General features: G+C 37.1%; 1 protein-coding gene across 1 annotated transcript in view; it reads left to right on the plus strand.

Moving 5' to 3' along the window:
• PIAS1 (protein inhibitor of activated STAT 1) overlaps positions 1–13,686 on the plus strand; it is a 158,714-nt gene that overhangs the window by 117,216 nt on the left and 27,812 nt on the right. The window contains exon 8 of the mRNA XM_043983582.1: positions 9,021–9,094. Within this exon, the coding sequence (XP_043839517.1) occupies positions 9,021–9,094 (74 nt within the window). The remainder of the gene's footprint in view (positions 1–9,020; positions 9,095–13,686) is intronic.

The following is a 13,686-nucleotide window of genomic DNA, read 5'->3' on the forward strand; positions in this document are numbered from 1 at the left end:
GCTAGATATGGATTTCTAAAGTCTCTTCCAGTTCTGTATCTATGTTAGATGAAATTTAAGTGGAACTATTCACAGTCATTTTCATTTACTGTTTGCTGAGTTGCCAGCTGTCCATTGTTGTTGTTCACCATTAATTGGAAGGACTGGTTTTTATCATGTGTTGTTCAGTTCCACTTGTACCTCCAGTACCACCTCGAGGAAGAGTGAAAAGGTGAATTTGGAATTAGGATGTTTTCTCCAACAAACCAGTTAGTTCTTGTCAAGTAGCAAGCAATTCTCCTTCACTTTGAAAATGTTGGTGCCACAGTTTACATTTTATTTTATATATTATATTACAGTGAATTTTCATTCATTTAAATTATACCAAGAGAAAAAACTTCATTAGTATTATCTTTAAGAAAAGGTTTTGCTAAGCCAATATTGTAAACCAGATTGTAATTGTTTAAGAAGAGAAACTTTAGAGGGCAGCTAGTTGGCGCAGTGAATAAAGCACCAGCCCTGGATTCAGGAGGACCTGAGTTCAAATCCGGACTCAGCCAATTGACACTTGTTAGCTATGTGACCCTGGGCAAGTCACTTAACCTTCATTGCCCTGCCAAAAAAAAAAAGAAGAAGAGAAACTTTAAGTATTTTATCGATGAGATAAGAATTGTTTAACTTTTAACAGATATAGTTACCATATGTAATAGAAAATAATAACAGCATTTCTAGCAAATATAAAAAATGTGTGTGTGCCTATATAGCAAATAGAGGCTTATAGAGCCCTTTATATATGTTTTCTTATTTGACTGTAGAACTGTGCTACTTTTTAATTTTCTAATTTAACTTCCTAATTTAAATGTTTTATTGGTTTGACCCTAAATTTTAGTTAATCTGAATTAGCAAGAGGCTATCAGTTTGGAGAGGTAATGTTTTGCCCCTGTTTTGGTGTGCACTAAAAGAGGCCGATAGAAAACCTAAGGTCGGGAGTCAGGATTCTAATTCTAGGTCTTACTGTTGGCTCTGTGACTTTTGACAAATCCCTTCCTTCTTTAGGCTTCAGTTTCCTCATCTATGAACTGGTACATGATGATCTCTGGGGTCCCTTCCATTTATAAATTTCTGAGAATCTAAATTAGATAAAGAAAGAAAATGAGACTTTAAAAAAACAAAACAAGGGATAGAAAAAAGAATCATGGTACATATGACAATTGTGATTATCTAGATTACTATTACAACAAATGAGATTGATTATAGGTAAAATTCCACTAAAATAGTTGTAATATAAAATGATTACATGATAAGATCATCAAGTAGCTTCCTTCCTCTTACCAATAAGGAGGAACCTCATGTGCAAAAAATGATTATTTGTCTTAGAAATTGTGATAGAGAAGGAGAGGAAACCAGATACAGGCTTCAATTCATCTCAGGTTTAGGGAAAACAGTCTCAAAAGGTTCAGAGAAATTAGGATCCTGAGAGCTAAAATTCTACAGGGAAATGGTAAAGGAGAAATAGAAAACTCAAGAATAGAATTCTGAAAGCCAAAGAGAACACAGTGCCAATAAAGGGAGAGGATCTAAAGATGTACAAGCAAGTTATTGTTCAGATTAGACTTTTCTAAAAGCCAAAAGAAAGGCAGGGAATGGTGGGGGGAGAGAGTGAATAGAAAGGCATGCCTGTAAAAAAAATAGTCTTGAGGCATCAAAACTTAGAAAGAGCTAAGGCTAGAAAAGAAAACTAAAGACATCCAAAAGGGGTTTTTGTTGTTGGTGGTTTTGATTGTTTGTTCGTTGGGGGGGGGGGGCAATTATGTTGGGGAAAAGTAGAGGAGCCAGCAGGCAAGATAGGATTACTCTTTGATATGGTTGGGTCAGGAATAACTGAGGCAGAGCTCTCCAACTCTTAATTTTGCTTATTTTCTCTGCAAAGGAGAATGATCTTTCAACTAGAGAAGAGCATATGCCCATAAGTCAGTGAACTTGACTTCAATGACTTGTGGAAAGGTATAGGTAGCATGCTATGCTTATCAAACTTATAGATGCTACAAAATAAGAGGAATAGTTGGGTGAGAATCTGGATCCAAAAGACAAAGTTTAGTAGAGATCAATATAATATCTTATGCTTGGGTTTTAAAAAATCTTAAGTATAACATGGGAGAAATGTAACTGAGTAACACTTAGTCTGAAAAAGGCTTCAGGGTTTTAATAGACTAAACTTAGTAAGAGCAGGGAGTATACTATGTCGGCAGAAAAGCTGCATTAAGAGAAGTGTAGGGGTGGCTAGGTGGCGCAGTGGATAAAGCACCGGCCCTGGATTCAGGAGTACCTGAGTTCAAATCTGGCCTCAGACACTTGCCACTTACTAGCTGTGTGACCCTGGGCAAGTCACTTAACCCCCATTGCCCTGCAAAAAAAAAGAGAGAGAAGTGTAGTGTTCGAGACTAAGGAATTGATAGTCTTTGCCTTGTTCATGTCTAACCTAGAGTATTGTTTGCAGTGCTTAAAGAAGGCAACCTGGGTGGCCAGAAAAGGTCATTGGATTTAACAATTAAGACATCATTTGTAACCTTTTGGAGAGCAGTTTCAGAGTGGTGGCATCAGGAGCCATATTCCATGAGTTCAAAAATGAATGGGTGCTACATGGAGACAAGGAACCTAGACAACTTTTTCTAGAACCTCCACATTATTAAAGAAGACATTGACAGGATGAATAACATCCAGAGAAAGACAGAGTAGTATGGTGAAGGTCCTTGAGATCATACCATTTGGGAATAACTGGAGAGAATTGGAGATGTGTGCCTAGAAAAGAGAATACATGATAAACAGTCTTCCAGTTATTTTTAAGGTCTCTCATATAGAAGAGGGATTAAGACATTCTGCATGAAGACAAGATTAGTTGCTGTGGATGTAACTTGCAAAAATGTCAGATTTAGGTTCAGTATAAGGAAAAACTTCATAACTATTCAAAGGTAAATGGGCTACATGAGGAATAGGTGGGTTCTCCCTTATTAGTTATCTTCAAGTAAAAGTTGGATGAACACCTCCCCAGTATATTTTAGAAAAGATTCTTGTTCAGGTGTGATTTGGACTAGACTGCCTCTGAGAGTTCATCCACACTGGAAATGCTGGGGGAAATGTCAAGCCCTCACCATAATAGTTTATGTGCTTTAATCAGTATTCATTACAACCAAGAAAATCATGTACTCCCTTGGAAGCTATTGTAATAGAATTCGGCTCTAACATTCCTGTTTATTTCTTCTACCTCATATTTTAATGCTTTTTTGCCAAAGAACATGAAATCCCTTTATATAGCTTATTTCATTTATGTTCAGAACTTCCTTGCAATTAAAGTTCTAATTTTCCTATTTTGGTACCGTAGGGTTTTTGTTTTAAATTTAAAATGCTAATTAAAACTTTAGAAATATTTGAATGTAAAATAGTTGCATTTTATTTTCAAATTTTAATTCTCTCCTAAGCCAAAACCTTACACATATTACATTCCTATTGTGATATATAAAGTTAAAATTTACTAAGTAATAACATAGTGTTCTTTTAACTCTACTCTCTCTTGGTTCTTCTCCTACCTTTCTTACTGCTTCTTCTGAGTCTTCTTTGCTAGATGTTCATACCATGTCCAGTCACTGTGGGTGTGCTCCTAAGGCTTTAACAACTAGGCCTTCTTTCTTTTCTCTTAGTATTCTTTTACTTGGAGATTTCATCAGCTCCCAAGGATTCCACTACTTTTCTTAAGGTGATTCCCTAGTCTATACAAGGTATCCAAAGACCTTCAGTTTTAATATATTAAGACTATCACTTGACACTTACTAGCTGTGTGACCCTGGGCAAGTCACTTAACCCCAATTACTTCACCAAAAAACCAAAACAACCTCTCTTCAGTTGTCTGTAAGGTGCTTGGTTCTTCTTCGGAAGCTAAGGCCGAGTTGGGGTGAATCCTCACTTCAGCCAGCAACTAGCACCACTACAAACAAGTCTCTCCTTGTCCATCTCCTGAAATGGCCGTCTCCGAGCTCACTTGGATCTACTCTGCTCTCATCCTTCAGGATGATGAGATTATGGTCATGGAGGATAAAATCAATGCCCTCATTAAAGCAGCAGGTGTAAATGTTGAACCATTCTGGCCTGGATTACTTGCAAAGGCCCTGAACAATGTAAACATTGCAAGTCTCATCTGCAATGTAGGAGTTGGTGGACCTGCCCCAGCAGCTGGAGGTGCTGCTCTTGCTGGCACAGCTGCCCCAGCTGAGGAGAAGAAGAAAGAGGAAGCAAAAAAAGAAAAATCCAAGGAGTCTGATGATGACATGGGCTTTGGTCTGTTTGACTAAATATATATATTTTTTAAACATTAAATAAAAACTTTTTTAAAGACTTTAGAGTGTTGGCCACACCCCAGCAAGCCAGCAGTCTTTGGTGCAACCAAATGGGCAGTGGCGATAAGAGGGAGTCAGAAAACTAGTCAGTAGATTACAGGGAACCCTTTCTTGACCCTGAGTACAGGACTGTTGCATTGCCCATACAGGTTCTGGGTTGTAGTTCCAGGGTGAGGAGAAGGGGCACTAACACACATGAAAACTCTTTCAGCTGCAGGGGCACAGGGGTCCTGGTCACAGTTAGAGACCAGAGAAGAGTGTTTGTGGTTATGCACAGACCAGAGCACAGGCCAGGAGAGCAGTGACTACAACTCTCCTTAAATCATACTACCTTGGAAAAACTAAAAACCTTCAAGAACCCCAGAACCAGCTCTTTAAAAAGCAGCACAAAAACCTATAGCTTGGGACAGTGTTCCCCTCCACCTCATGATCAGAACCAACTTAAGATAAAGTTAAAAGTAAAAAAAATAGGCTGAAAATATGAGTTGTTTCCTCCCCTCCCTCCACACCAAAAAATAATAACCCCACCATAGAATGTGACTATGGAGACAGAATATCAAAACAAACTCAGAAGACAACAGTCAAAACAGGTACATCCAAAGCCTCAAAAAAATGTGAATTGGTCTCAGTCTCCCCCTCATACTTTCCCCCCAAAAGAATTCCTGGAACAACTCAAAAAGGATTTTAAAAATAAGATAAGAGAAATAGAGGAAAAATTGAGGAAAGAAATGAGTGATACAAGGAAATTGGGACGGGGGGCGGGAAAGTCAACAGTTTGGAAAAGAACACTTTTAAAAGCAAAATTGGCCAAATGGGAAAAAATGTACAAAGATTCACTGAAGAAAAGAACTTAAAAAGCAAAAGTGGCCAAATGGAAAAGGAGGTCCAAAAGCTTAATCATTCCTTAAAAATTAGAATTGGGCTAGTGGAAGTGAATGACTACATGAGGCATCAAGAAACAAGACAAAATCAAAAGAATGAAAAAATAGAAGAATATATGAAATACCTCATTGGAAAAACAACTCAAAGAGATTCCCCAGGCAGTATGGTAGCCAAATTCCAGGGCTCCGAGGTCAAGGAGAAAATTTTGCAAATAGCCAGAAAGGAACAATTCAAGTATTGTGGGGCCACAATTAAGATAACCAAAAATATAGCAGCTTCTATATTAAAGGAGTAGAAGGCTTGGAATATATTCCAGGGAGCAAAGGAGCTAGAATTATAAGCAAGAATCACCTACCCAGCAAGACTGAATGCAGATCTAAGCAAACTTTTTTTAACTTTCTTTTTCTGTATTTTTATCTGTATTTTCTTTCACAACATGGCTAATATGGAAATATGTTTTGCATGACTGCACATGTCTAACCTGTATTAAATGATAAGGGAGGGGACGAAGGGACAAAGAGAATTTGGAACTCAAAAAAATTTTAAAAGAATGTTAAAAATTGTTTTTACATGCAATTGGGAAAAAATAAAGCATTTCCAAAAAGGAAAAACTTTATGTATTAGTTTCATAATGTATTATGTAGTATTATGTGTTATATGTAACAATAATATATATGTATTATATTGTAATATTATAACAGTAAAGCATTAAACTGCACTTAAACTTTTGGGACTCATTTGTAGCACCCATGCTCTCCAGTTATACTGGGCATTTCGATCCACGTATCCCAAAGGCATTTATACCATATCTCTCACATGTCTCTTTTTACTTAGAAAGTAATGAGGCTGGGGCAGCTAGGTGGCGCAGTGGATAGAGCACCAGCCCTGGATTTAGGAGGACCTGAGTTCAAATCTGGCCTCAGGTACTTAACAATTACTAGCTGTGTGACCCTAGGCAAGTCACTTAACCCCAGTTGCCTCACCCCCCAAAAAAAAGAAAGTAATGAGGCTGGGGCAGCTAGGTAACACAGTGGATAAAGTGCCAGCTTTGGATAGGAGTACCTGAGTTCAAATCCGGCCTCAGACACTTGACACTTACTGGATGTGTGACCCTGGGCAAGTCACTTAACCTTCATTGCCCTCCAAAAGAAATAAAAAAGAAAGAAAGTAATGAGGCCTTATCACCTTCCACCAAACTAAATTCCCATCCTCAAGTCTCTTCCCACTCCAGGCCATCATGTACATAGTTGCCAAAATGATTTTCTTACAATACAGGACTGACCAGACTGACTCCTTATTACCTCTAGGGTCAAATATAAACTCATGTTTAGCATTAAAACTCTTCACAACATTGGTCTCTTCCTTTCTTTCCAGTCTACTGGGAATTATTCCCATTATTCCCGCTCACACTTTCTACAGTCCAGCTGCATTGGCCTACTTGACATTCCTCACACACATTCCTCACACATTCCATCTCCTATCTCTGGGCCTTAGAATCAGTTGTTCCCTATTTTTAAAATGGCCAACTTTCATGTCTCTGCTTCTTATTGTCCTTCAAGACTGCTTGAAGGACTACTGTCCTTCCCTTAAAGAGGCCTATCCTGTCTTTTCTCTCCACTTACTATTGTCCTCCTTAGTAAGAAAATCTTGTCTTTGCACTGTATTTTTATCTTAACTTCTGTTTCATAAGGTAAATTGCAGAGGAAAAAATTAATGAATTAATAAATTAAGATCCTCTTCAAAAATTGATTATGAAAAGTTATAATTAGTTACCTTAAGTAATTATATAATTTCCTTACAAGAAAATGTTAGTCTGAGATTGGCCTTTTGGAAGTTCAGGACCTGTGATATTTAGACATTCCAGTAAGAAATTAAACAAATAGTATTGTATTGACCTGCACTTTTAAAAATTAAAAATCAAGGCTAAAAAATAATTGATTAGTCATCACCAGATTTTAAATGATTGTCCTTCACGTATAAACAAAAACCTAATGAAAACGCAGATTTCTGCTACTATTTGTTATTTGACCTTTAGTTATATGATATAACTATACATATTATGGTAGATTTTAGAGTAGTATTTATGAAATTACTAGAATGTAAGAATTATTTTATTTGTGCATTTAAATTTTAGTTGCAAGTTTTCATCATAGAATCTCCAATCAATCAAAAACCATTTATTAAGGGCCTCCTTAGTGCTAAACAATGTGCTAAGCGATGGGGATACAAGGAAAAGGGGAAAGCCCCCCTACAGTGCCTGCTTTCAAGGAGTGTATGTCCTAATGGGGGAAACAGCATGTTAATATCTAGGTACACTTGAGATATGATGGTTATCTGAAAGGGAAAGGCATTAGCCACTGAACAGACCAGGAAAGGTATCCTATAATAAGTGGAATTTGAACTGAGTTTTGAAAGAAGCCTGTACTGTAATACATGTTTGGAGATACCGGTCCAAAAAACCAGTCTTTGCACTTAAGGAACTTCTATTCTGTTGTATGAGACAAGAGGTACACATATAATTATATATAAAATAAATACGAGGTAATGGGGGAGCACTAGCAGCTGAGAGATCTGGGAAATCCTCTTGTAGTTGGTAGCACTTGAGTGGAACTTTGAAGGAAATTGGATTTCTTAAGAGGTAGAGATGAGGAGATAGTGCATCCCAAGCATGGCACAGATAGCTTGTGCCAAGATGAAATGTCATGTGTTAGGAACAGCAAGAAAACCAGTTGACTATACTATAGAATGTATGCAAAAGAATAATGTATGATAAGAATAGAAAGGTTGATTGAAGCCATATTGTAAAAGGCTTTAAATGCCAATAAAAGGAGTTTATATTGATCCTAGAGATAATTGGGAGCCACTGCAGTTTATTGAGCAAGGGAGTGACATAATCCTGTGCTTTAAGAACTGTCTAAGTTGTAAAGGACCTCAAAAACATCCTAGTCCATCCAACCTTTAAAAAAGAGGCACCTCTGCTTCAGCCCCCAACAGATGGTCTTTTAGCCTTTGCTTGAAAAATTCTAAGGTGGGAATACAAATGAGCTGAAAGTTTTTTCTTCCTCTTACATAATGTGTAGGTCATATGATTATTTCAACATCTTTTCATTTAAGATGTTTATCTTTAGAGAAATGCTAATACTAAAACAGGTTATTTTAAACTGCCTAATTATATTGCAAAAGTGAAGAAACTGGAGCAAAGAGGTAAAATGAATTGTCCACTGTCAGACATTTGTAAATAAATTTAGATTTGGTTGAAGTTTTTTTAATAACTAAAATTTTTGCATTATTTTATGATGTAAAATTCTATATGATAATTTATCATAAGTTTCTTAGATGTGTCACCAAAAGGATTTTTGTCATAATTTAAAACATAGTTATGCTTAGTTTCCCCCCCTTGTCTGTTAAAAATAATAATCTTATAGTCACAGTTAATATCTGGAATCCTAGAATTATAATATAAAAGAAGCCTATCATTAGTTTGGCATATTACCTGCTGTAGAAATTCATTTTTTATGTTGCTGCATTGTAATTTTTGGTTCCTCAGTTAAAAAAAAATAGGAAACCTCACAGGAAATGCAGTCAGACTCTAGACACACAAATGTTTTTCCGTCTTTTGCCATACAACTTGTAGGCCATATAATTATTTCTTTTCATTTGAGATGTTTAATGCAAATCCTAAAACACATTTTTTTCAAGCTCTGTAATTATGTTAAACTGATGATTTATCTTGTTCTGTTTATGTTTCCCCACCCCTTCAATGAATGACAGTTAAGGAGAAATTGACTGCGGATCCAGACAGTGAAATAGCTACGACCAGTTTAAGGGTTTCTCTACTCTGTCCAGTAAGTATTAACTGTCAATTTTTTTCTTATTTGGACTAGTTAAATAATTTTATATGCAGAACTACAAAAATTATACAGAGACTACAACGAAAAGTTGAAGCTGGATGTTGGTTGATTATAATGACCAGGCGTGGCCCCAGGGAAAAGATGAGGAGTTCTATTTCCTACCTTCTTTGCAGAGGTGGGAGTAGAACATTAACAATACTATCAGATTGTTCTGCTGAACTGCTTTTTTCCCTCTTTTTAAAATTTTACAAGGATTGACTCACTGGTCAGGGAAAAGAGGAAATAGATATTCAGAAATAATCATTAAAAACAAAAGATAGCAATAAAATCTTTTTTAATGTTTGAAAGAACCCATTAAGGTTAAAGGCAGGAGGGCAGCTAGGTGGCGCAGTGGATAGAGTATTGGTCCTGGAGTCAAGAGGACTCAGACACTTAACACTTATTGGCTGTGTGACCTTGGGCAAGTCACTTAACCCCAATTGCCTCATCAAAAACAAAACAAAAAAATGGTTAAAGGCAGGGTCAAGACAGAATACTATAAGAAATACAAAAAAGGAAATATTTTGAGCTGGGGGAATCAGAGTAGGTTTCATGGAAGTGGTGGTCCACGAACAAGGAAGATTTTATCAAACATGGTTGGAAAAACCTATGCAAATGAATACAGAGGCAGGTGCCTCATATTAGGGTTTAATTGAACAGTAAAGTGTAGTAGAGTCAACTAAGACAAGAAAAGTAGACTTTATTCAAATTGTGGAAGACCATAAATGCCAGACTAAGGATTTTATTTTTTTTTTTACTTTGGTTAATAGGATGCTACTGAAGGTTTTTGAGCAGGGGAGTAACATGATCAGATCTGTCCTATTTGAAAACTATTAGAGAAGGAAACTGGGCCTAGGGAGACCAGTTAGGTTTATTACAGTGTCCAAAAAAAGTTAATGAGGGCCTAAACTAGGATAGTGGCAAGGTATGTGGAGGTTATAACCAGACTTGAATCTGGTGATATCACCAGAAAGAGGAGATGATTTTCAAGGATGATGGTGACTTCAGTTTTTGAGATGGCTGCAGAATATTCAGGTAAAGATGTCGGGGGGGGGGGGGGGGGCGGGCGCGTTGGTTAAATCGCTGGCCCTGGATTCAGGACTACCTGAGTTCAAATACGGTCTCAGACACTTGACATTTACTAGCTGTGTGACCATGGGCAACTCACTTAACCCCCATTGCCCCCCCCAAAAAACAAAACAAAACAAAAAAAGATGTCCAGTAGGTAGTTTGAGAACATAGGATTGGAGATGAGGGCTGAATATATAGCTTTGTGACTTAAACAATGTGGACAAGGGTACATGGAGAGTGTAATTAAAGCTTTGGAAATGAATGAGATTGCCGAGGGAGGATTTAGAATAAGAGAAGAGGGCTGAAGACATAGCCTTTGTCAATAACCATACTGAAAATGATCAGAAAGATAGTAGGAGGAAGACTGCAACATCATGGAGAAGTCATTGGAGGAGACATGAGGATGAGATGGGTAAGATGGTAGTCAGAGAACTCAGGGAGAATGAGGGCTGAGAAAGAGACATTGAATTTGGTCATTTATAGGTCATTGGAGAATTTAGAATACTTTCAGTATCTTTTCATATAGAAGTCTTCTGAATAAAGACTTTTTTATGGTGAGTACACACAGTAGATTACTTGAAAATAAACTGGTTAGAGACTTAATTATAATCTGAATTTTTTCAGCCATCGGTGATTTTTTTTGCGTGTGTTTTGTTTTGTTTTGTTTTTTAGTGAGGCAGTTGGGGTTGAGTGACTTGCCCAGGGTCACACAGCTAGTAAGTGTTAAGTGTCTGAGGCCAGATTTGAACCCAGGTACTCCTGATTCCAGGGCCGGTGCTCTATCCACTACGCCACCTAGCTGCCCCCATCACTGATTGTTTTTAATCTAAAAAAGTAGCATATTAAAATTAAAACATAACTATCATTGTCCATAACTTAGCAAATTATGAGATCTGAAGAATTTGATATATAGTACAAAGCCTTAAACTTTTTAAATTTTGTACTTTAATATTATTTTTGCCGTTGGGTATACCAGTAGTTTATCTCAATTGTGTACATGTTTCAAAACTTCATAGCAAATTCAAATTTTACTTTATATTTTATTATCAAATTAATACTAGCTTAACGGTTAGGATAGGAGGGTGAAGAATGAGGGAATACAACTGTTTTCTCTTTGAGTTTATTCAAGTCTGAAGTTCAGAATTTTTTATATTGAAACTTCATTAATTTTAAGGTAAAAAGTTGTTATTCTGGTCTCAGAAAAACATGATTATGAGGAAAATAAATATGTTTCTTAAATAGTGTATTTAGTCTTGTATCTCTTGCTCTGTCTTTTAAAAGTTTCCGATAGTCAGCAAGAATTTATTAACTGCCTAACACTATACTAGGCACTGAGGTAAAAGTACAAAGTATGACACAATCCTCACAAAGAATTTACATTCTAATGGGAGAAGACAAAAAGAATATATAAAAATGTATATGGGATAACTATATAGTGAATAAATACAAAAATAGCTAAATGCAAAGTAAGCAGCTAGGTAACACATTGCATAAAATGCTGGACCTGCAGTGAGGAAAACCTGAGTTCAGACTCTTATGAGCTGCGTGACCCTGGAAAAGTCACTTAACATCTGTCTGCCTTAATTTCCTCATTTGCAAAATGGAGGTAATAATAACAGCTACTTCCAAAGAAAGTTGTAATAAAATATTTGTTAAAATGTGTGTGTATATATGCAAAAATATATGTATTTGTAAAAAAAATTGGTTTACAAATCTTAAAGCATCCTATAAACACTAGCTAGTAGTTTGGGAAGAAGGGTACTAGCAATTGGAGGGATCAAATTAAGCTTCATATAGGTAATGGTGATGAACTGCATTTTAAATTTAAGAAAATAGAGACTCTTTGAGGCAGTGTATTGTAGGCATGTGGGATGGCCAATGCAAAGGCATGGAGATAGGAAATAGGAGTTTGTCGGGGAGAGAAAGGAGGCTAGTTAGGCTGGGAGGGGGAATAATTTCATACAAGGCTAAAAAGATTGGTTGCCACTAGGTCATTTAGTTATTTAAAACCTAAATACAGAAGTTTATATTTTACCCTAGAGCCATCATGAAAGCCACTGAAATTGATTGAGTTGGGAAGTCATATGGTCAGATCTACATTTAAGGGAAATTACTTTGGCAGCAGTTGTATAGGATTGATTAGGCTGATGAGAGACTTGAAGCAAGGAGACCAATTAGAAAAGGAGGGTATTGCAATAATCTAGGCAAGATATGATAAAACTTGAGCTAACTTGATAGCTGCGGGTCTGGAGAGAAAGGGCGGAAGGAAAGGGATTTTGCTGGGGTATCATTGTCAAGATTTGTAGTGTTCTGGTAAGGGATCCATAGGCTTCACCAGACTGCCACAGGGAGTCCATGACACAAACAAGGTTAAAAATGACTGATACTGAAGAAGAAAGGAAGAGGCTGTACAACAGAATCTTGGAGAATACCCACAGGAGTTAAGGGGCATAGTGGAGCAAAAGAGCAGGTAGGTTCTCCAACCAGGAGAAGATAATGTCACAAAATCTCATCATCAAGGAGGGCGTCCCCAAGCAACAGGTGGACAGTAGTGTCAATTGTAGATAGCTCAAAGGGATGAGGACTAAGAAAAAACATCAAATTTGTCACGTAAGAAAGAGCTCATTGCTACCTTTGGAGAAAGCAGTTTCAATTGAGTGATACAGTTGGAAGCCAGGTTGCATAAGGAATGAAAGCAAGTAAGAGAAGTAGAAGCAGCAAACTGTAGACAACTTTTTCAAGAAGTTTGACTGAGAAAGGGAAAAAAGACAAAGGATGAGAGCTTGGGGGAATGCTAGGGTCTAGTGATTGCTTATTAAGGAGGAGGCAAACATTTGGGGCACATTTGAAGACAGTAGGAAAGGAATCAGTTGACAGGAAAAGGAAACAAGGTACTCATAGGAAATGACTTCAGTTTTCTCTCTAAAGTTATTGGCAGGGGCAGCTAGGTGGCACAGTGGATAGAGCACCAGCCCTGGAGTCAGGAGGACCTGAGTTCAAATCTGGTCTCAGACACTTATCACTTACTGGCTGTGTGACCCTGGGCAAATCACTTAACCCCAATTGCCTCACACACACAAAAAAAAAAAACAAACAAACAAAAAGCAAATAAAGTTATTGGCAGAGTCCTGAGTTGAGAGAAAGGAGCGCAAGTAGAATAATATGTGGGAAACTTGAGAAAGGAAGAAAAGGTTTGCAATGGCTTCTCTGGGGAGTCAAGGAAATAATGAGGGAGGAAAAAGAACTACCTTATTGCAGGGAGGGCCCAGTTGAGATTGGTTAACATAAACTTGTAATGTAATCCCTTTATAGTAAGCTTTCTCTCAGGGCAAAACAACCCAAAAACATTGGTCTGAATTTTTGCATAGTTCATAAATTAGTAGTTCCTTAACAAATAAAAGTACCATTCTTTTTTTTTTTTCCACAAACCATTGTAATTTGTTTTGTTTTGGTTTTGGCGGGGCAATGAGGGTCAA

This window comes from Dromiciops gliroides, chromosome 2, assembly GCF_019393635.1.
Source record: "Dromiciops gliroides isolate mDroGli1 chromosome 2, mDroGli1.pri, whole genome shotgun sequence".
In the NCBI taxonomy this organism is placed as follows: Eukaryota; Metazoa; Chordata; class Mammalia; order Microbiotheria; family Microbiotheriidae; genus Dromiciops; species Dromiciops gliroides.